The 24,329-nt window shown below is 41.0% G+C and overlaps 1 protein-coding gene across 1 annotated transcript; it reads right to left on the bottom strand.

Moving 5' to 3' along the window:
* Window positions 1–5,612: 5,612 nt before the first annotated feature.
* LOC130931718 (uncharacterized) lies at window positions 5,613–17,872 on the bottom strand. The gene is made up of 4 exons (XM_057860696.1): window positions 17,819–17,872; window positions 11,871–12,000; window positions 9,305–9,567; window positions 5,613–5,843 (listed from the first exon to the last, which is right to left on the bottom strand). The coding sequence occupies exons 1-4, from the start codon at window positions 17,870–17,872 to the stop codon at window positions 5,613–5,615; spliced, it is 678 nt and encodes a 225-aa protein (XP_057716679.1).
* Between the last annotated feature and the right edge of the window lie 6,457 nt (window positions 17,873–24,329).

Below are 24,329 nucleotides of genomic sequence, written 5' to 3' on the forward strand. Positions count from 1 at the left end.
TTCCATGACAACCTCTTAGCTATTTCCTGTTTTGGTCTCACCTCACGTGTTGTGGGACTGAGGCGGGTGGGCATTTGCGCCGAGTGTTGAGACGTTGCGAGGGAATGTTGATCTGTGGATATCCATGAATGAAGGTGAGTATTTTTCCTTCATTCTGGAGATTATCAGCAAAAGGTTGGACCCCCTACATCTTGCGCGGCCGTTTCGTAGCTTTGCCGTAGCAACGATGGGCAGTCATCGCTCCAAGTTGGCAAGCTTTGTTTACATCATATGCGTGTTCAACATTTATGCCGTGAGGTGATGTGTTCGTTTAGCATCTGTGGGATGTGTCGTAAGTCAGACTGAGTGTAAAGTGCTTAGTTGCCGCCACGTTTTGTGGCCAAATTGACCGCGTGCGTGTTGAGAGGAGTACTTCCGGGTTGTTAATGTGCACGGCTGCACGCGGGTCCGCGCCCGCCACCACCTTTGTGTTTATTCCGCTGTACAAGCCACTTGTGTGTTGTTGATTATTGTGCTGTCAGTTTGCATTGTTTTACATTGGCACGGCACTGATATGCTGTTAACCATAACCCGAAATTCAGAAGTTTTGACATGAGGCTTGATCTTAGAGTTAGTTTAGTTGGTCTTTGGAGTTGATTTCAACAAAGTCCAAGCAGTTTTTCAGATATTTGTTAGTTTCAGGGCTCCAGAGTGGCTAAGCTAGCGCGAAATCCTGATATTCCCCTTTAAATTCAATCATCGGAAAGAAAAAAAAAAAAGATTGATCATTTAATGAAGACATAAAGGTCAAATTTTGGCAAGGAAAAAGTTTTGTCATCTACAGAAAGTGGTGTGAAAATTGAACAAAAAATGTACTTCAACTACAAAAATATATTACATAACATAAGCGAATGAAGTAGTGGTGCTGTGAGATCAAAATGTATTATTTTGTATGACTTCCATGGGCATGAAGGACTGCATCCATGCGGTTCGGCAAGGATTCATACAAGTCATCAGGAACATCAAAGAAAGCAGTCTTGCATGCCTCCCAGAGTTCATCAATATTCTCGGGTTTCGTCTACCATGCTTCCTCTTTCATCCTGTTCATGTCTAGTGACTGGGCTGGCCAGTCCTGGAGGATTTTGATCTTCTTTGCCTTGAGGAACTTTGAAGTATGCGATGGAGCACCATCCCGCTGCAGAATCTGTCCCTTTTTATGGTTATGAATGTAAGAGGCAGCTAAGATATGTTGATATTTCAGACTATTTATGTTGCCTTCCACCCTGCAGATCTCTTGCACACCCCCATACTGGATGTAACCCCAGACCATGATTTTGCCTCCACCAAACTCCACTGTTTTCTGAGTGAATCTCGGATCCATGCGGGCTCCAGTAGGTCTCCTGCAATATTTGCGGCGACTATGGTGTAATTCAATGGAAGATTCATCTGAAAAATCCACCTTTTGCCACTTTTCCATTGTCCATCCTTTTGACAGGCTGTGGGCCTTGGCAAATGCCACACGTTTTTTTTTTAATTATCTGCACCCTGAGAGATCTGTAGGGTGGAAGGCAACATAAATAGTCTTGAAATATCAACAAATCTTAGCTACCTCTTACATTTCTAACCATAAAAAGGGACAAATTCTGCAGCAGGCATACGTCAATCTCTAACTCAAAGTTCCTCAAGGCAAAGAACATCAAGATCCTCCAGGACTGACCAGCCCAATCACCAGACATGAACATCATTGAGCATGTCTGGGGTAGGATGAAAGAGGAAGCATGGAAGACGAAACCCAAGAAAATTGATGAACTCTGGGAGGCATGCAAGACTGCTTTCTTTGATGTTCCTGATGACTTGTATGAATCCTTGCCGAACCACATGGATGCAGTCCTTCAAGCCCATGGAAGTCAAACAAAATATTAAATTTGGATCTCGCCGCACCACTACGGCATTGGCTTATGTTATGTAACATATTTTTGTATTTGAAGTACATTTTTTTTCACTTAACACACTACTTTCTGTTGGCGACAAAACTTTTGTCTTACCAAAATTGGACCTTTATGTCTTCATTAAATGATAACTCTTTTTTTCAGTGAAACAAAGGCTTCTGTATGTCCAAAGCAGCGCTGCCAGGGTCCTGATGAGGGTGCGTAAACATGAGCACATCACCCCCATCTTTCACACCCTACACTGGCTCCCTGTTCACTTCCGTATTGAATTCAAAATCCTCCTTCACACCCATCACTGTCTACACGGTGTAGCCCCCACCTACCTCACTGAACTCCTCACATCACATACTGTAACTTTTCAATTTTGGTCTATCTTAGCGACGCCAGTGGACAAAAGCAGTATTGTTTCGCCTTAAGGAAGATTGCGTTCCCCATGAGGACCAGCGCATGAGCGCATAGTGTCATAAAATCCTGATGTACTGGTCGCCTGCAGATGGATTAAACGGCATTTCTGTTTCCAGCGGCTGTGTGAAGGATGAATAGTAACGAGGTAATGAATCCAGCTGTGGCTAAGCAATAGCATATGACGGTTAGCAACAGAGTGGCTAACCCCCTCGACACCCGAACTCGTCAGCGCTGACGATTCACGCCAGCAAGTGAAAGCCGGGCACGTGTTTATTCTGTATATCCTGGTAGCCTCCCTTTTTTCCTCCTCAGACAAAACTTTTTTGTTGCTCTGCCATCTTTGTAGATTTCGCTCGAAAGCCTTCGCATCGACTTCCGTCTTGTCACTTAAACGGAGCCTCTCCATCACGGGGTCAAAACATGACAACATGTTGAAATCAATGTCGGAAACGTTGAAGAATTTCAGTATTTTATTTTAAATAAACAAATAAAAAAATAATTGCATGTGATAAACTGAGCTATCTTGGTTGTGATTTTTTTGCTGTCTCTGGACAATTTCTCTTTGCTCTGCAAACTTTGTTTCAATAGTGTAAACATAAATATACATATTGCAATGTACTTCTGGATAATATTGTTGCTTGTAGCACTTAACGCCTTCACCGCCATTGACAGTCCTAAACATCAAAAGCATTTCAACTAGGAAGGCTGACACTGAGTGATCATGTTTGAATGCAAGTGACGGAGATAGACGTCCATTTCAATTTGCGACTTTGGCGCTTAAACACGCAGGTTTTAGACAGGTTAGGTTTGTTTTAGACAAAGTTTTGGACTAGTTTGCCCTCAATTTCCAGACTTGATTCCATTTCTTTCAACTGCTAGTCCTCTATTTGAAAGGAGGAGAAACTGGTTTGCTCAGTGGAAGGTTGACTCGCACTAGGTATGAGGAAGTAAAGCAAGCCTACTAGCAACATCAAATTTTACGACATGAAAATGAAGGGTTAATGTTGAGCAATACACCTCTGGCCAAAAGTATTGGCGCCCCTGCAATTCTGTCAGATAATGCTCAATTTCTCCCAGAAAATTGCAATTACAAATATTCTAGTAGTAATATCTTCATTTGTTTTGCTCGCAATAAAAAACACAAAAGAGAACGGGGAAAAAAGATGAAATCATTATCATTTTACACAAAACTCCAAAAATGGGCCGGACAAAAATGTTGGCGTCCTTTGAAAAATCATGTGATGCTTCTCTAATTTGTATAATTAACAGCACCTATTACTTACCTGTGGTACATAACAGGTGGTGGCAATAACTAAATCACACTTGCTGCCAGTTAAAATGCATTAAAGTTGACTCAACCTCTGTCCTGTGTCCTTGTGTGTACCACATTGAGCAAGGAGAAAAGAAAGAAGACCAAAGACCTGGCTGAGGACTTGAGAAGCAAAATTGTGAAGAAGCACGGGCAATCTCAAGGCTACAAGTCCATCTCCAAAGACTTGAATGTGCCTGTGTCAACCGTGCGCGGTGTCATCAATAAGTGGAAAGCCCATGGCGCTGTGGCTAACCCCCCTAGATGTGGACGGAAAAGAAAAACTGATGAGATTTCAACGAAAGATTGCGCGGATGGTGGATAAAGAACCTTGACTCACATCCAAACCAGTTCAAGCTGTGCCGTAGTCCGGGTGTACAACAGACTCAACTCGTACTATCCGTCGGTGTCTGAATGAAAAGGGACTCTACCCAGGAAGACCCCACTTCTGACTCAGAGACATAAAAAAGTCAGGCTGGATTTTGCCAAAACTTACCTGAGAAAGCCAAAAACGAATGTTCTCTGGTCAGATGAGACAAAAGTAGAGGTTTTTGGGAAAAGGCATCAACATAGAGTTTACATGGGAAAAAACACAAGCCCTTCAAAGAAAAGAACACGGTCCTCACAGTCAAACATGGCGGAGGTTCTCTGATGTTTTCGGGTTGCTTTGCTACCTCTGGCACTGGATTGCTTGACCGTGTGCATGGTATTATGAAGTCTGAACACCAACAAATGTTGCAGCATAATGTAGGGCCCAGTGTGAGAAAGCCAGGTCTCCCTCAGAGGTCTTCCAGCAGGACAATGATCCAAAAGCACTAGAAAATGGTTTGAGAGAAAGCACTCAAGACTTCTAAAGTGGCCAGCAATAAGTCCACACCTGTGGAGAGATCTGAAAATGGCACCCTTCAAATCTCAGAGACTTGCAACAGTTGGCCAAAGAAGAACGGTCTAAAGTTCCAGCAGAGCATTGTAAGAAACTCATTGATGGATACCGGAGGCAGTTGTTCACAGTTATTTTGTCTAAAGGTTGTGCTACCAAGTATTAGGCTGAGAATGTCAATACTTTTGTCCAGCCCATTTTTGGAGTTTTGTGTAAAATGATAACGGTTTAAGTTTTTTCTCTTTTGTTTTTTCATTGCAAGCAAAATAAATATATATTACTACCAAATAATTTGTAATTGCAGTCATTTTCTGGGAGAAATTGAGCATTATCTGACAGGGGCGCTAATACTTTTAGCCAGCAGTATATAAAATTTTTCCCTCCTAATTTGAATGAAAGATTCCAGGATACGACCATGTGTAATAATGAAATGGCAGGTGGCGAACTGCATGCCAAATGCATGCTTCAGGCATCTCATTATCCGTAAAGATAAAAACATTAAACTTTAACATTTGACCTGTTCATACATTGAAACTGAGAGGGAATTTAAACGGGAATTCACTTCGCTATTAGCTTGCTAGCTTAGCTTTGTCAGTTTTGAACGTGAAAAAATGGCTTGATCTAATTCTGAAGGGTTCAGAGATTGCAAATGTGAAATTCTTTGGGTTCGGTACCTTTAGCATGGTATGTTAGAGGATTGAAAGTAAATGTCCCTGTTCCAAAGAAGAGCTGCTACTTCCTTGTACACAGCCATAAATACTGTCCGCGGCTACACTTAGCAAGCTGCTTGAACTGAGCGACACCTTGTGGATGGCTCCTGCGTGTGTATCCAAGAAACATTAGTGTGGCTACAACTCACCCATGACACCACAATCTCCACATTCCTGCCAAAACACCCTTTTTATGCTCGCCGTCATCGCATCCGTCAAGCTTAGCTTTCGACGTCCCGAAACGCCGCAAAGTCTGCGCTTCTGAATGCGGGGTCACGCTAGCAACTGGGAGCCCTCTTCTTTCCGTCAGCGCCGGAATCATGCAAAAGGCAGGAGGGCCGGAGAGCGGTCGGCCGGTTGAGACCGGGGACGAGTGGCCTTCAAGTGTGGACACGCGGCGTGGGCGCAATGGTGTCCAGGACGGCGATCCGCCGGGGGTCCCAGACGCAGTCCTCCTCCAGCCCGCTGGGCACCATCCCGCAATGGGGGGGTACCCAAGCCGTGTCAAAGACGGGGCCGTGGCGCGCGTCGTGCCACGTCTTCTGCCGCGGGTGCCCCTGGAAGTTGATGGCGATCACCCGACCCACGTCCACCGCCACCTTCAGCACCACCTGTGCCGTCCGTCGCAGGGAAGACGAGCACAAAGAATAACACCGATTAGGTGATGGGATCTGAGCTACTCATTACTCTTTCAATTCATCAGCTCCAAAAGTTTAGGGAATTGAAAAAACAAGCGTGACAAGAAACCGACAGAGGGTCAAATGCCCAAACACTATGGTGATTTCAGTTTGAGCAGCGGTTCTTAACGTGGGTTCGACCGAACCCCAGGGGCTCGGTGAGTAAGTCTCAGGGGTTCGGCGAACGTAAACAAACGCAGAGCCCTAGTTTCATACACTGCTAGCCTAATGTATTGGCACCCCTGCAATTCTGTCAGACAATGCTCAATTTCTCCCAGAAAATGATTGCAATTACAAATGTTTTGGTAGTAATATCTTGATTTTGCTTGCAATAAAAAAAAACAAAAGAGAATGGGAAAAAAATTAAATCATTATCATTTTACACAAAACTCCAAAAATGGACCGGACAAAAGTACTGGCACCCTCAGCCTAATACTTGGTAGCACAACCTTTGGACAAAAGAACTGCGAACAACCACTTTCGGTATCCGTCAGTGAGTTTCTTACAATGCTCTGCTGTAATTTTAGACCATTCTTCTTTGGCCAACTGCTCCAGGTCTCTGAGATTTGAAGGGTGCCATTTTCAGATCTCGCCACAGGTGTTCTATGGGAACTGGACTCATTGCTGGTCACTTTAGAAGTCTCTCAAACCATTTTCTAGTGCTTTTGGGTCATTGTCCTGCTGGAAGACCCATGACCTCTGAGGGAGACCCAGCTTTCTCACACTGGGCCCTACATTATGCTACAAAATTTGTTGGTAGTCTTTAGACTTCATAATGCCATGCACACGGTCAAGCAGTCCAGTGCCAGAGGCAGTAAAGCAACCCCAAAACAACAGGGAACCTCCGCCATGTTTGACTTTGGGGACCGTGTTCTTTTCTTTGAAGGCCTCATTCTTGTCCCGTTCACTCTATATTGGTGCCTTTTCCCCAAAAGCTCTACATTTGTCTCATCTGACCAGAGAACATTTTTCTAAAACATATTTGGCTTTATCAGGTAAGTTTGGCAGACTCCAGCCTGGCTTTTTTATGTCTCTGGGTCAGAAGTGGGGTCTGATAAGATTGTACTGACTATGCCCTGTTCCCAGTCAAGTACTGGACGATAGTTAGGAGATTGTGATGATGACGTGCGCCCAGTGCAGTTGGAGACGTGAAGCAAACACCAACGAGTCCATTTCTCAGTTCCAATAAGTTGATTTTGGTGTCGTCTAATAACTTAACTCAAAAGCAATTTGTCCAAATAAAAGTAGCAAACCAAAAGACTCAAAAACGTATTCAAAACAGAACAAACAAAAAGAGCACAATCCTTTCCCGCACGCTACACTAAGCCACAGTCAAAAATTGTTTGCTCTCCTAACAACCAACACCTGTGACATGATTAGCTGTCATTTTAAGGGTACGGGGGCCGACACCAGGTCAGTGGACAGACACGACTTACAGCCCCTAGTGGCTCCTTACCACTAAAAAACTAAAAATTACAAATAATAACGCAAATCAGTAATACTGCTCTTACAAAGATAATTATTAAATGGTTATTAAATATTTGCTTTTACCAATGAAGGCTCATAATAAAGTATTGATTGGTATAATAGGATGTTTGATCATTGATTGCAGTAAGAGACATTTTTGGAATTGATTACTATAGACATGTTTAGCTCTTGATAATACCACCTTGTCATTCTGACCGGTTTAAACCGGCCTAGGTTCCACAGGTCAACTTTAATGCATTTAAGGAATCATATTGTTGCATTTTAGTACTTACCAAATGCTATTGCTTCATGAAATGTATTTGATGAGATAGTTATTAAGTTGTTATTACATATTTGCTTTCATCAATTGCTGCCCACAATGAATAAATGCTTTTGCTTGTTGCTGCCAGCAATGAAGAAATGCTTTTGTTTATTATTGTTGTTCACAAAGAAAGAACGTTTTGTCCTACCTGGTCATCCCATTTGTTGCTAGGGCCATCCTAAAGAAAAAGCGAGGTGAAGGAGGGGCTAGTTAGAAAGAATGCGGAAGCTGGATAGCTTCCCCTCTTTCTCCTTGCAAGCTTTTCAACCAAAATGAGTGCTTTCTCTCCTTATTTTGGGTAATATTATAAATGTCTACCTAGGGATTCAGATTTGAACTGAACAGGGTCTTCCTGGGTAGAGTCCCTTTTCATTCAGACGATGACAGATAGTACAGGTTGACACTGTTGTACCCTCGGACTGCAGGACAGCTTGAACTTGTTTGGATGTTAGTCGAGGTTCTTTATCCACCATCCGCGCAATCTTTCGTTGAAATCTCTCGTCAATTTGTCTTTTCCGTCCACATCTAGGGAGGTTAACCACAGTGCCGTGGGCTTTACAGTTTTTTATTATACTGCGCACGGTAGACACAGGAACATTCAGGTCTTTGGAGATGGATTTGTAGCTTTGAGATTGTCTATGCTTCCTCAGCATCGGGCTTTTCAAGTCCTCAGACAGTTCTTTGGTCTTCTTTCTTTTCTCAATTTGGTACACACAAGGGCACACAGAGGTTGAGTTAACTTTAATCCATTTGAACTGGCTGCAAGTGTGATTTAGTGATTGCCACCACCTGTTATGTGCCACAGGTAAGTAACAGGTGCTGTTAATTAAACAAATTGGAGAAGAATCACATGATTTTTTCAAAGGGTGCCAATACTTTTGTCCGGCCCAGTTTTAAAGTTTTGTGTAAAATGATCATGATTTCATTTTTTTCCCATTCTCTTTTGTGTTTTTTCATGGCAAGATAGTACTACCAAAGCATTTGTAATTGCAATCATTTTCTAGGGGAAATTGAACATTATCTGACAGTATTGCAGGGGTGCCAATACTTATGGCAAGCAGTGTACGCTGATTAAATCCAGGCAAAGTGGCTTTTTAGACCAGATTTTGGACTGGTTTGCTCCCAATTTACAGGCCGAATCCATTTCTTCCATTTCAATCTGATGGGAAGAGGTTTGCTCAGTGGAAGGTTGACTCACACTTGGTATGAGGGAATACAACAGACCAATGGGCAACGTGGTCTCAAAATTTGACCTGTTTATAAAACATGCCGTCAAAATGAGAAGAATTTTGAATGGCAATTTGCTAAATTATTAGCAAAAAATTGCCTTATTATCTCATTCCGAAGGGGTGAATCCACATGTGAAACTTTGGTGGGGTTCGCGACCTTTAGCAAGGTTAAGAACCACTGATTTAGAGATTAAATAGGATTGACCGTTCCTCCAAAAGCGCATCGAGTGACGTCAGCTTCAGATGATACCGGCGTCGCAACGCGAATACATTTTTGGAACCTTTTGACGTGCAAAACTTGGGAATTCAATCCTTTGTTTAAGGTAATTACTTTTGATCGACAACATTCCCAAACTCGATTCCGGAAGCGGGAGAACCTTGTCGGCTTCGGAGTGGTGAAGCGGGTAGCGCTTGGCCTTCTGCAAGTCGCGGCTCAGGTAGACGCCGCGACCCAGCATCCCGTCGGGCGACTGGCGGAAGCCCGACGACACGATGAGTTCGGCGCTTTGTCGGGTGGTGCCGTGGTACATGACGTAGCGCCGACCGTCTTCGGGCGCCTCGCCGCCCAGCGGGTCCACCCCCTGGGGGAGCTCAAAGTCGTCTTCCGCCCAGACGTACTGCATCCGACGGAGATGCGTCACTGCATGCAAGAGAGAGAGATGACAACAGAGAAGTTGGGCGTCTTTAGCGCTGAAGCCCTGAAATTCTACAGTTTCCAACATTGATTTCAACATGTTGTCAGGTTTTGGCCCCTTGAGCTAATAATAGCGAGGAGGTTTAAGTGACAAGCTCTATCTACAGTCCCTGACAAAAGCCTTGTCGCTTATCCATTTTGTAGAAACAATTGCTAATAACCTGACTTTTAATGATTCAATTGAGCGAAGACACTCCCAAATGATGTTGAATGTACAAAAACATATTTGTTTCACTGAAAAAAGATTTATCATTGAATGAAGACGTAAAGGTCAAATTTTGCCAAGACAAAGGTTTTGTCGCTTACAGAAAGTAGTTTGAAAATTGAACAAAAAAATACTTCAAATATAAAAATATGTTACATAACATAAGCGAATTAAGTAGTGGATCTGTGAGATCCAAATTAAATATTTTGTATGACTTCCATGGGCTTCGGCAAGGATTCATATATGTAATTTATTGATGAAGTCATCAGGAACATCAAAGAAACCAGTCTTGCATGCCTCCCAGAGTTCATCAACATTCTTGGGTTTCGTCTTCCATGCTTCCTCTTTCATCCTGTTCATGCCTGGTGACTGGGCTGGCCAGTCGTGGAGGATCTTGATCTTCTTTGCCTTGAGGAACTTTGAAGTATGCGATGGAACGCCATCCTGCTGCAGAATTTGTCCCTTTTTATGGTTAGTTAGTAAAATGTAAGAGGCAGCTAAGATTTGTTGATATTTCAGACTATTTATGTTGCCTTCCACCCTGCAGATCTCAGGGTGCAGACAATTAAAAAAGCGTGTGGCATTTGCCAAGGCCCACAGCCTGTCAAAAGGATGGATGCTGGAAAAGTGGCAAAAGGTGAATTTTTCAGATGAATCTTCCATTGAATTACACCACAATTGCCGCAAATATTGCAGGAGACCGCATGGATCTGAGATTCACTCAGAAAACAGTGAAGTTTGGTGGTGGCAAAATCATGGTCTGGGGTTACATCCAGTATGTGGGTGTGTGAAAGTGTGGAAGGCAACATAAATAGTCTGAAATATCAACAAATGTTAGGTTTTGTGTTGGTTCCCTCCTAGCGTGTTCCTATGATGACCCATTGATTTCACCTGTTGTCCCTGCTCCGAGTGTATCCTCCAATCTGCATCCTCCTGTGTCATCCAGCTTTTCCTCGTTGTCTCGTTACCCCTTGTCTGCATGTGTGTATATAAGCTCCCATTTTCTTTTCACTCCTTGTTGCGTCATTGTCAATGTCCATGTGCATGTCCGAACCTGTTCTCGTCAGTTTTCTCCAAGCCTTCGTGTTCCCCTCAGTAAGTTTTTGATACCCAGCCTTTTGTTAGTGACCTGTTTTGTTTGCTGAGGTGTTTTTTGGGATCTCCGCATTATTTGTTGATACTTTGTTTTTGCTTGCTGTAATTAAATCATTTTTGCACCGTCTACCTGACTCGCCTCCCTTTCCCTGCATTTGGGTCCACACACCACCTGCCTGCCCGCATTCCTGACAACAAATCGTAGCTGCCTCTTACATTCCTAACCATAAACAGGGACAAATTCTGCAGCAGAATGGTGCTCCATCGCAAACTTCAATTTCTACCTCAAACTTCCTCAAGGCAAAGAAGATCAAGATCCTCCAGGACTGCCCAGCCCAGTCACCAGACATGAACAGGATGAAAGAGGAAGCATGGAAGACAAAACCCAAGAATATTGATGAACTCTGGGAGGCATGCATGACTGCTTTCTTTGATGTTTCTGATGACTTCATCAATAAATTGTATGAATCCTTGCCGAACCACATGGATGCAGTCCTTCAAGCCCATGGAAGTCATACAAAATATTACATTTGGATCTCACAGCACCACTACTTAATTTGCTTATGTTATGTAACATATTTTTGTATTTGAAGTACATTTTTTGTTCAATTTTCACACTACTTTCTGTTGGTGACAAAACTTTTGTTTTGCCAAAATTTGACCTTTATGTCTTCATGAAATGATAAATCTTTTTTCAGTGAAACAAATATATTTTTGTACATTCAACATCATTTGGGAGGGTCTTAGCTTTCATATGAGCCATTTCTGAAACCAATTGAATCATTAAAAGTCAGGTTATTAGCAATTGTTTCTACAAAATGGATAAGCGAAAATACTTTTGTCAGGGACTGTAGTGTTGATGTGCAACAGAATGTAGGCTGACTCAAAATTCTTGCGTGGGCCATATATTTTCATCATTTTTATTTTGTGGCAATTAGGGTGTCAAAACTTTGCGTGCCAGAATGAGTGACAACCTTAACAATGGTCAGGATCTCATCAGAAGCCAAGCGGGTAGAAGATTCTAGAAACGCCAGGCCAGAGGTTCCACTCAAGCCACCGTCATGGAATCGGGCGGCGACCTGCCAAGACCAAAAGCCGTCCGTCAGTCACGGGAGGATCTCGACGCAGAGCGCAAAGCGTTTGGTAAAGTCAGAGCAGTTTACAAACGGCTTCCATTTATCGGCAGCCAAATCCCCGCTCAGTCGGTTCCGCTTAGGAAGGCTCGTAACGGCCCACGTGCAGCAATTGACGGGCGAGTTTGTCCGTTAGATTAGAAACTGAGAAGCGGCAGTCAAAAGGATTCTGCAGAAGCCATAGTCACTGCATTAATGTTTATTTTGAAACAATTATTCTTTTTTGCCACAAGGGGGCATAAGCCATGTAATTGGCAGACAATTGCAAGACTCACTATTATCTGAGTCACAAGTACAGTGCTGGCCAAAACTATTGGCACCGCTGCAATCTTGCCAGATAATGCTCCATTTCTCCCAGAAAATGATTGCAATTACAAATGCTTTGGTAGCAATATCTTCATTTATTTTACTTGCAATGAAAAAACACAAAAGAGAATGGCACAAAAAAATGAAATCATTATCATTTCACACAAAACAAAATTGGGCCGGACAAAAGTATTGGCACCCTTTGAAAAATCATGTGATGCTTCTCTAATTTGTGTAATTAACAGTACCTGTTACTTACCTGTGGCAATAACTAAATCACACGTGCAGCCAGTTAAAATGGATTAAAGTTGACTCAATCTCTGTCCTGTTTCCTTGTGTGTACCACATTAAGCATGGAGAAAAGAAAGAAGACTTGTCTGAGGACTTGAGAAGCAAAATGGTGAGGAAGAATGGGCAATCTCAAGGTGACAAGTCCATCTCCAAAGACCAGAATGTTGTGTCTACCGTGCAAAGTGTCATCAATAAGTGTAAGCCCACGGCACTGTGGCTAACCTCCCTGGATGTGGACGGAAAAGAAAAATGGACAAGAGATTTCAACAAAAAATTGTGCAGATGGTGGATCAAGAACCTCAACTAACATCTAAGCAAGTTCAAGCTGTCCCGCAGTCTGAGGGTACAACAGTGTCAACCTGTACTATCCGTCGTCGTCTGAATGAAAAGGGACTCTACCTAGGAACAGTGGCGGACCTGGCAAAACATATCCAGGGGCCCTCTTCATGGGTCAGTGGTTAAAAAGGTGAGAAGGGTAGGGAGGAAATATGTTCCGCTACACTAGGTCTGTCCTAAACGACAAATGTTCTCCTGATTAGTCAGCCGACTAGTTTTACGATTAGTCAACAAATCTAATAATTTTCTTTTTTTTTGTGCTAATTTAGCAATGAAATTTTTGTTGACGCTTATTAATTCACAAAACCATTTTGGAACACTTAGATTGTTTTACTAAAGTACAAATAATCATGTAAATAACAATAATCAATCATGAATAAACAATGAGGTTAAATGCTGATAGCATTTACTTTTGCAAAATAATGGAAAGTAAACAGATTCAGAACACTGACTTTGCCTTTCCAATATTATTCAAAACAATTCCTAAAAAAAAAATTCTAGCATTATTGTAGTATACTATTGTATATAATAGTAGTATAATAATTATAATAATTATTCATTGCCAATCATAATTGTCATAAAGCGTGTCATTTGAAAGCTATTCTTAGTGTAGAATCTGTATTCTGTAGTATTTACTCTACATATTATAATATTAATTCTGAAGTATGTGGGATCATGGAGAGCACGTTCGCTCATGTGTTCGAAATAAATGATAGCCGACGTGCAAAGTAGCAAGTGAGCTGTAGAAATAGTGAGATTATTGGCGTGAAAAACGCAGGAGAGCTAAGTGAAGCTAACGAACAGCTAAGCGGAGCTAAACGATGCTAAACGGAGCTAAGCGACTGATACTCAGTCCGTCGTCGTGGAACAGTCCATTGTAGTGCGTGTGTGTGGGGGAGAGATAATATAAATGCAGCATTCAAATGGCTTTCTTTTTTGTTTTGTTTTTTTGTTTGTGTGGTATGCTGACATAATTATACATGAAGAATAGTTGGGGGTGCTGCTGGCTCCGGTGGCCCAAGCCCGTGCCCCAGCTGGTTGGGGGCCCCCTAGTGGTTGGGGGCCTCAGGCGATTGCCTACTTTGCCTGAATATCCGCCTATGGTTAGAGCAGTACTTCTCAAATAGTGGGGCGGGCCCCCCTAGGGGGGCGCAGAGCATTGCCAGGGGTGGCGCATGTGACCTCGGGGAACATACTTTTTTGCCATACTAGAATAATGTATCATTTTCAAAGTGTGCACAGTATTTTTGAACAAAACAAGAGCACACAGCAAAGAGCACTGGCGATATGACGAGCTAAGACGAGGAAATATGACCAAGCGTATATAGCGTTTGGCTTTGACTTTTAATACAGTGGGAGATGAGAAAAGATCAGTCTGTGTCTAAAAATGTTTGCAACGGACAGCAGGAAGCCACATCAAATAAGATGTCACTTATAAACATTAAACCCCACTCACATTGATAAGCCACTTGATTTTTTTTCAGCCAAGACGTGCCGAATATTGCCAACAATCATCCCGCTTTGTTTTCGCAGTATTACATCAATAAACCAGCGAGCACTGTTAGCATCATATAAGGTGTTAAGTTGCTCAGTGCAAAATAGCAAAAACAAAAACTGTCCCACTGTCCAATGACCATTCTTTTTGTTCGATTATTTTTTGTTTTTACGGTGGAATGGTTATTTGAATGTATTATTTATTTATTGATTTTATTAAAATTTATTTTTCACTGTTAAATGGTCAAAAAAATGTACCGTGAATGTATTTTTACATATTGGATGTGACTTTTTTAAATTTTTTAATTCAGGCAAAGGGATGCACTTTAAGTCTCTTCTATACTTTATTGTAAGTTGAGCTATATTGTTTCTTTAATATTGAAAAGGACAAAATATTATGCAGTGGTATACTTATATCAATAATTTATAGGCAAATGATACAATTTACAGTGGCGGCAGAGAGTTGTGGGGGGTGGGGTGCGAAACATTTACATCTTCCTTGGGGGGGCGTAACAGAAAATAATTGAGAAGCACTAGGTTAGAGTAATACAAACAGTTAGACCGTTCCTATGAGAAAAAGTACTATTTCCTTGAATATTCATGCATGTTTGCTGGGGGCGTCAAGTCTTCAGCCAATCAAATAAGCGTTCAGGAGGGAAAAAAATGGACTGGCACATTCAGCATGTGAAAAGAGGTACATGTAAGTCTGCATATAATGAAAATAATTCACTTAATAATGGTGGGGTCAATTACAACAATTAAAACATATGGGAAGACAATCTAAATGACAAAGTCATTATATAAAGCAAATAAGGTTGCTCAAATGTTGGTGGGGACAATTTGAGCATCCTGAAAAGTTGCTAGTGTTTTGTCCCTACTGTCCCTATCAGTGTTGTTAATAACGGCGTTAGAATATAACGGCATTACTAACGGCGTTGTTTTTTTCAGTAATGAGTAATCTAATTAATTACTTTTCTCATCTTGGCAACGCCGTTACCGTTACTGAGGCGGGAAAGGCGTGCGTTACTTTGCGTTACTAAGTTGGTTGAATAAAAGAAGAAAAAAAAAACAGAACAGCAATAGACTTCATCCTTCCTTGTATTTTATCATCAATGATGAAGAGCTCCCATGCATCTTTTTGGTGAGACAGCGGTGCTAAGCCCTTGTGGAGGCACTGACCGATTTCTGAGGATATTGTGGCTCCGTTTTCTGCCCTGGGTGGGAGGTTATTCTCTCTAGTAAGAGCTCTACCAACTCATTCTGTTGGCCATGATTTGGACACTTAAGTGGAATCTTATGAGTCAGAGTGATCCTGTTCAGTTGGATTTCCAGGTGGACAACTGCCACTGCCACCTGGACAATAGTCTGGGTCCTCATCATCAGAAATTTTGGACACTTGAGTCCAACCCCGTCACTGCCTCTCCATCATCCAACATCTGTCGGACCATTTCAGTTGTAAATCTAGCACAAATCCGATTTTTTCGTGTTTTTCCGGCTCGACTGAACGGGAAAAGTTGCATAAAAGTGGACCATTTTCAAATTCGATCCAGGTCACTTTTGTATGTGGTTAAAATCCCGTCCGGGCCACATTTTTCCAGAATGTGGCTGCGGTCCGAACTGTCAAGTCCCCCAAATTGGAATTCATGCAGCAAGAGCAAGAGAGACAGAGTGCTACAGTAGCGGTGCAGCTGTGCATTAGCGTTAGTGCCTAGCTTGAACACGGCTTTTGGGGCAGGAGCGGGCTTGACAGCAGTCATATAAAAATAAAATGGGTTGAGAATAAGCCTGACAATGCTCGGTTTTCTCTCTGCTCCAATGCTCCTGCGAATGTGGGCCAGTTTGCTTAGCGCATCTCGGACTGCCAATTAGAGCACATGTGCGATACTTGAACAGGCTCAATGGACAAAGGCAGTTTGAACGGGTTTGCCGAAAAAACATGACAAAAAATCGGAAATGTGCATTACGACCTGCGGTATGAACCTTGCCTTAGTTAGCTACTTAGTTATGAAGTAGATTAATTTGTTGATAAATAATAATTAAGAGTCATAAAAGACACACACACAAAATACTATATGGACACAATACTCACTGTACACGTATCAGCTCTTTCTATTTAAAATAATCTTCTTAAGGGATGTCACTTTTTACATACCTAGTCTGTGTGGTCCACGGTAAATTTATTCCTGACAGCCAAAGTTGATAAGAATGAAAGATTTCCATTGGATTCCATAGAAAATGCATGTGGGTCATTTTTGACCCACTTGTGTAAGAGTAGAGTAGTAATACAAAAATGACAATTTCTTCAAATGTATAAAAAGTTCATCAAAAATTTGAATGGCATATCAAAAACATGTTTTTTGAGGAATACCTGAAATATGAATTTATAACAATTTTTCATTCCGAAGATATTCCAAAACAACCTCACCGGGTCATTTTTGACCCACTTATGCATCTAAGGGTTAAATCTCAAATGCTGCTATATCGGCAAAATCTTGACTTAAATCTATCTTTAAATGATGAAACAGTTTTAAAACTTACACATAATGAAAGTAGACAGAAGGGAACTAATGCAATAACGGGAGCAATTTGAACAACTTTAACGGTTGATTCACAACTTTAAATGACTTCCACACATAGCAAAGGTTACTATCTAGTTATCGCAATACCCTTGTGTCTAGTTAAGTGGAGGTTAAAGAATTGGGCTAGGGCCAATTGTCCTCAAAACCCTTTAAACTTCACATTGTGTGACTTTTTTTTTTAGAAAAAAAAAAACAACACAAAACATGAAAATGATCACTAGTTACTTTGCCAAGTAACGGATTACTCTTACATTCAGGTAACTGAGTTACTAACGCAATTACTTTTTGGGAGAAGTAATTTGTAACTGTAATTACTTTTTAAAAGTAAAATTAACAACACTGGTCCCTATGCAAACCTACGCCCTTGCACTTCATATTTGTACCCAAGTAGAGATACACACGGAGTTATTTAAGGAGGGCACCTACCAATTGTAGGCCATAAATCTGTCAAAGAGCCCAAAATGAGGAGAGAAGACGCTGGCCTGTCAATCATTTCCATGGGAAGCTGAAAGACAAACTTCTCGCTTCCATTCCTGCATTTGCGCCCTACTCGCTGCGTAACATTGCGGATGGAGAGGGATATTTGGACGCAAACTTCAAGTTGTATTTGAGCTGCACCGGCCAAAAAATAATTGGGAAGGGGGAACGCATGGAAGTATTCACATAACAGACCTCAAACAAGTGCTCAGAAAGTGAAGCAGGCAAAGAACGAAGTTGCGCCTTTTTTTTCCTCCTCGTGGTGCGCGTTTAAAACTGACGTCATTGTTGACGTTTCCTTTGCGCACGTTGACGTGCTCCTTAACGTTTGACATCGTGCGCCCCCCAAAAGCAATTTGGACATCCGAATTTGAGCGGAACTTTCCAAAAGCAAAGGAACGGCAACATTGGAGAGCAAAGTCGGCCAGCTCAGGGATGACAAGATCCTCTCCCCCTCGGACTTTTCATTCCATCACAATCATTCACTCATTGTCTGCTATTGACGGCAAAAGACGTTCAATCGTCTAACACTGTCAACGGTTTACACTCATTCCCGTTGGGGTTGATGTAGATTGGTCACGTAATCTTTAGCTCAAATAGGTCAGCGATGAAGACGTAAGAAAACAGGCAAACAGATGCATGACTTCCTCTTCAGCACATGCAGGATGCTAGTCTTGTTTTGTCCACTTGGGGTCGCCGTCCGAACCATCTGCACTGTAGTTTCAACGACGTGCGTGAAATCCAGATAGTGAGCAATTTAAAAAAAAAAATCCCCAACAAAGCCGAACTCGACGATGTCGGGTCACAGTTTGGCATCAAACAAAGACCCCAACACAACAGCAAGTCTCGGGAAAAGTTTATTCGTCGATTGACATTCAAACACTTTCTCTTTGCTGAATGGTGGTGGAGGTGTCTTTATAATGCAATCAGAAGAAAAAAAAGGTCGCTTCAATCAAAATATATTTTTTCAATAAAAAATGAATGCAAAAATAAATTTGAAACTAAAAAAAATGCATTTGAAAACTTTTTTTAAATAAAAAAAATATCAAGTTTTTTGGGATAGAAACAACTTTTTTGATTGAAGTAATGTTGTTTTGCATTTGGGCCACATTTTGGCTAGGACATTTGTGTTATTTAATCAAAAAATAAGTTGCTTCAAAAAAAATAAATAAATAAAAAATAAAAATAAAAATAACTTCAATCAAAAAAAAAATAATTCATTGAAAAAAAAATTTGAATGCAAAAAAATATTTGAGACTCAGAAATTTGCATTTGAACACTTAATTTTTCATTGAAACCGTTTTCTTTGATTGAAGCAATCCTTTTTGTGTTTGGGCCATTTTATGGGTAGGACATTTGTGGATAAATCATTCAATCCCAGAAAAGTCGCTTCAAAAAAAAAAAAAAAAAAAACTATTTTCAATCACAGAAAAAAATGATTTGCAAAAATAAAATGCCCCCTCCCCTAAAAAAAAATATTTTTTTGAAAATATATATATATTTTTTGAAGTATTTTTTAAATTGAAGAATCTTTTTTGGAGAGCAAAAAGTTTTGAACTCATTTTTTATTCGAAGTACTAAAAGTTTTGAACGTATGGAGCCCCCCGGGTGCCAGGATAGAAAAAATAAAAAATCATAGCTAATCTGTACCCACAGTTTACTAATCTGTGGGTACAGTTTAGTAATCTGTACCCACAGATTACTAATCTGTACCCACAGTTTACTAAACTGTACTCACAGATTACTAATCCGTACCCACAGTTTAGCAATGACCCGGAAACAGTAGTCACCAATGTTTGGCGGGGACTCCGAGTCCAAACACAGGGACCGGCCGAGCAACCATCTGCACCATTTGCCCTCGGCGAACAAAGGGGTTTTAAAAGGTAACTATTGCACGTTTTCTTTGGTAGGCGTCTTTCAGGTGTCATCAATCAGTATGGCATGTTGTGTTTGCACATTTTCTGTACTGCTGTCATGTCCGTGCGTGCTTAATTCAAGTAGTGTTCATTCGCATTAGCGGCTACTAACACACAACATGCCATATTGATTGATGACACCTGAAAATGTAGACGGCTACCAAAGAAAATGTGCAATAGTTACCTTTTAAAACCCCTTTGTTCGCCAAGGGCAAATGGTGCAGATGGTTGCTCGGTTGGTCCCTCGGCGTTTGGCCTCGGAGTCCCCGCCAAACATTGGTGACTACTGTTTCTGGGTCATTGCTAAACTGTGGGTACGGATTAGTAATCTGTGGGTACAGTTTAGTAAACTGTGGGTACAGATTAGTAAACTGTGGGTACAGATTGCTAAACTGTGGGTACAGTTTAGTAATCAAAGCCTGATGGCTAGTGACACGACACTCATTCAAAGATGATGTGACGGGCTCCTGGTGCGGATGCTCCACTCTAAGCCTGTCGCAAAATGCAATAATTCCATTCATCGCACGATAAATAAAAATGAAGGCGGTAATTTTTCCGCTGCAATTTATCGCCTCGCGTGCACGTGCGTGCGCCAGACTTGCTGTTAAAAGTTCGGATTCCTTGTTACCAACTGCCTAAAATGCATCTTCGTTCCAGGGCAGCTATTTTTCGGCACAACGCCGGATATTTGAGTGGCAAATTAAGAGCGCTGTGCTTCAAACTGGTCCTGTTTATGAAAGTCGATTGTCATATGCTGGTGTTGTGTAGTAATGAGCAGATGTAACTTCAGCGGTGTTTGCTAACTTTTTAAATGCGCGCACACACTAGATATCATGAAGTAGAAAACTAGATGTGCTACGTCCCATGCCATTGGCTACGTGATCCCAGAGTGATTATGGGACACGTCGTCCATATACTACATCGATGAATTATAAACTGAATGGAAGTTAAGAAGGCCAGATCAATCCATACCAGTGACTATAGATAATGATGCAAATATTGTTAATTCAGTAAGAAGTAAGCACATAGATATTATGCACTAAAATGAATGTTTATATGATGGCAATTTGATTTTTGCTTGTTTGCAAAAAAAAAAAAAAAAAAAAAAAAAAAAAAAAAATAGTTTTTTGTTTTTTTCCCCCAGAGCATTAAATGTATTGAATTGGATCAAAAATCGTGTCCCCCGCATCAAAAATCATACCGAACCATGACTTAACTGAATCGTTGCATCCCTATGGAACACCATCACAGAAGCTATGAGGGAAAAAGTTTTCATTTGCCTAAATGCTTAAGTTATTAACTGCAATTGTAGTTTTTTTCTTGAAAAACACATTTATTCTGTGTTTCTGTGCGATATTAATATGGTTGTCTTTTACTTAAGAGGCATGGTCTATTGTTTTTAGTTATTTCTTATCGCGTTTAAATGGGTGTACTTGATCCATTAATATACGGAGCCTTCCATAATTATTGGATTTATAATAATTATGTGTTTTTTAGCGTCTTTTAGCTTTTTTTTTTTTTTTTTTTTTTTTTTTTTTTTACTAAATAATATGGGACCTTAATCAGGGTCCCCCCAGGATTGATAAATCTAAATTCAAGACCGTTTTTTAATGCCATTTCAACTGAAAATTAATACTTTTCTCGCACCCATTATTTAGATAATATTGAATCATATTAAAAAATAAAGCACTGAACATCAAATTTAACCTCAATTACTAAGTGTGCTTGACAAAAGAATGCATATTTACTGAAGATACAATTAAAACACATTTAAATATAAGGTCTTTCAGATTTTTTTTTTTCCCAGGATAAAATGGATTTTACACTATTTTTGTAAAGCAACTTCAGAAATTACATTTGCAATACAACAGGTTTCCCTTTTAAGAGGACCTAGTCAAGGTGGTAGGTAGGTGATTGTCAAGTTGGTCACCTTAACTGTAAAGTGCTTGGGAAAATCTTGCAATTGGCAGTGAAAGTTTAAAAAAACAGCCACTAAATGGCAGTAGTTTACCATTAATTACCACAAAATAAAAAAAACTACACATGACCATTTCCCTTGGTAATTGTTTTTTTCTAATCACATTACAAGAAGTATACAAAACACATGTTAATCCTTTGTTAGCTATTGAAGACATTTCTTTTAATCAGACAGAGAAAATCCATACTCTTATTCAATCAAGAAAAACATTTAAATATACCAGGAGGTGTTTTACTATCACCTACATTATAATTTGCCTATCACCAAGCCATGTTATTCAGATCAACGTTACCCCGCACTCGTTCCAATAATAGTGTCAACCGTGTTGTCTATCTGAGGGTGATGGTGGATCTCCGGTTTATCCATGCTTAGGCTAGTGCACCTGCCAATACCCCATTGAACACAGCTAACTCTTGAGTTAAAACTACGAAATTCACATTCATTCGAAAGGCAAACCATGCAGAAATACATTATTGCATCTAACACATTTTCATTGGAGAAATTGGCAACTTACTTTGAAATGTTAAGCAGGTCCACTGCCTTCGCATGACCCATAAACTGCGACCCAAAGTCTCTGGATGAGACTTGGTCGCCGATCCAATACCTCACATGCTGGTCCAACTGTTTGGACTTGGTTGTCTTGTTGAGGCTTTCGTCGAACATAACAACTAAGGCATCGGAGCAGTTCCTTACGTTAGCACACAGTACTGTGCGACTGCCTGCTGTTGTGATGTTGATGCTAACAGCGCGCACGCACGAGGTGCATTATCATTTGTAGTGCAGTGCATCATAAAAATTCTATAGATTAAAAACAAAAAAAAAAACTTCATCACGGATATAATTTAGGTTGCACTGAGATGTTCTTCAAAATTAAAACCACGGTGAAAAAATTCCAGACTTACGACAGCTAATTTAATACTTTTAATACCTTTAATAATGGAAAACTAAATTCAATGCTTTTTTAATACTTTTAATAACCCGCGGGTACCCTGTTAATGGAAGTGGGGCTGTTTCGCTTCCAAAGGCCCTGGGAACCTTGTTAGGGTGCATGGCATCATGAATGCTTTGAAATACCAGGACATTTTAAATCAAAATCTGTTGCCCGAAAGCTGAAGATGGGTCGTCACTGGGTCTTTCAGCAAGACAATGACCCTAAATATATGGCCAAATCTACACAGAAATGGTTCACCAGACACAAAATCAAGCTCCTCCCATGGCCATCTCAGTCCCCAGACCTCAACCCCATTGAAAACCTGTGGGGGTGAGCTGAAGAGGATAGTACAGAGGAGAGGACCCAGGTCTCCGGATGATTTAGAGAGATTCTGCAAAGAGGAATGGCTCAAGATCCCTCTTTCTGTCTTTTCCCATCTTGTGAAATATTATAGCAGAAGATTAGGTGCTGTTTTGTTAGCAAAAGGGGGTTGTACAAAGTATTAACACCAGGGGTGCTAATAATTGTGACACACATTATTTAATGTCAAATAATTATTTCTTCATGTGGGATTTTTTTCCCCACTGAATAAACGCACTTGTATTGAAGGTTGAATTTTTGTCTTTTTTTTTTTCCGTTAAGGTCCCATATTATTTAGAAAAAAATATATATTAAAAGCTAAAAAACACATAATTATTATAAATCCAATAATCATGGAGGGCACTGTATACTGTATTCTCACTGTGTTATTGTAAATTGGTTTTAAAAAAATTGGGGGGGGGGGGGGGGGGCGCAATAATATCGCATATCGCCGGCCAGCCCCGTACCGGCACGACGCGACATGCCGGTTGGACCCCGATTGCCCGCCGTCACGTCAGGGCAGCGGATGAATTTCCCCGTGTTGAATCAGACCAGACCCGGCTGCAGAAAGAAATAACGGGGGGGCATTACATTTTTTTGGGGGGGCTAGGGGGCACACTTCTTCAATATAAATTTAACCTAAACAGTGGCGTTTTTACCCGTTACATTTTCTGATGATGGTGTCGGTCAGTGAAACTGCAGGAGTTGGCAGCGCTATCCCTTCATGTTGACTTTTGGCCGCGTCTTTGTCATGGCTTGAGTTTGTCTTTAGTTTCTTGAAAAAAACTCTGATGTCCATTCCACTTTGAATTAGAAACAGAGGAGCCGCTCAATCGCCATTTCTGTAACCGAAGCAGTCCCTATCCAATCATAGTACCCAACCGCTGGCTACCCCCCCCCTTATCTGTGATTGGCTACAAATTGCCTTCATTCGCTGCTCAGATTGGTTGAATTGAAGGACGACAGCTCAAGATAGGGTGAATAGAGCCGTGTTTTTCAACCTTTTCTGAGTCACGGGACGTTTTGACATTGGAAAAAATCTCGTGGCACACCACACCAAAAGGTTCCAAAATTACTTTCTGTACAGTATATTTAATCATAAAAAATAATTGATAAATGAACACAAAGCCAAAAAACTGGCAGGAATCTTCAACAGCTCTCAGTCTCTGTTTTTATTTTTTTTTTTAGAAGTTAGGCCTGAAAAAGTCGAATTTGAACTTGAATTATCAGACAGGGACTTGAGCAATGTCTTTAAGCACATCAGGGCTGGTCATCTCACCGACAATGGCTTTGCAGGCAGATAGTATTAACGTCTCTGCCGCAGTTTGGGACTTTTTGGATTTAGCAACAAAATAACTGGCTTTCAGGGCTTTCTTAATTACTTTGTAGTTTTTCTCAAAAAGGTTTTCTCTGTGTTTTCACAAAGGCGAACAAAATAGTCTATCGACTTGTTTTGAAGCGACGGGCATTCATTTGGAGGTGACGTTTAAGCTTGTATGGCGCTAGATAGCTGCTCGTATCGCGTTCAAGAACTACTCGGATTTCTAGCCATCATCCACCTTGCTGTCCTCGATAATGTGTTGGAATAGAACACAGAGGGAGGATTG

This window comes from Corythoichthys intestinalis, chromosome 16 (assembly GCF_030265065.1).
Source record: "Corythoichthys intestinalis isolate RoL2023-P3 chromosome 16, ASM3026506v1, whole genome shotgun sequence".
Lineage (NCBI taxonomy): Eukaryota > Metazoa > Chordata > Actinopteri > Syngnathiformes > Syngnathidae > Corythoichthys > Corythoichthys intestinalis.

Coding starts and splice junctions, on each gene's coding strand:
- LOC130931718 (XM_057860696.1), bottom strand. CDS start 17,872: ATGTCAAACGTTAAGGAGCACGTCAACGTGCGCAAAGGAAACGTCAAC. Junction 9,568..11,870: donor CACTCATTCTGGCACGCAAA/GTTTTGACACCC, acceptor TCTTGCATGCAG/TGACGCATCTCCGTCGGATG. Junction 5,844..9,304: donor ACCACTCCGAAGCCGACAAG/GTTCTCCCGCTT, acceptor CGGACGGCACAG/GTGGTGCTGAAGGTGGCGGT.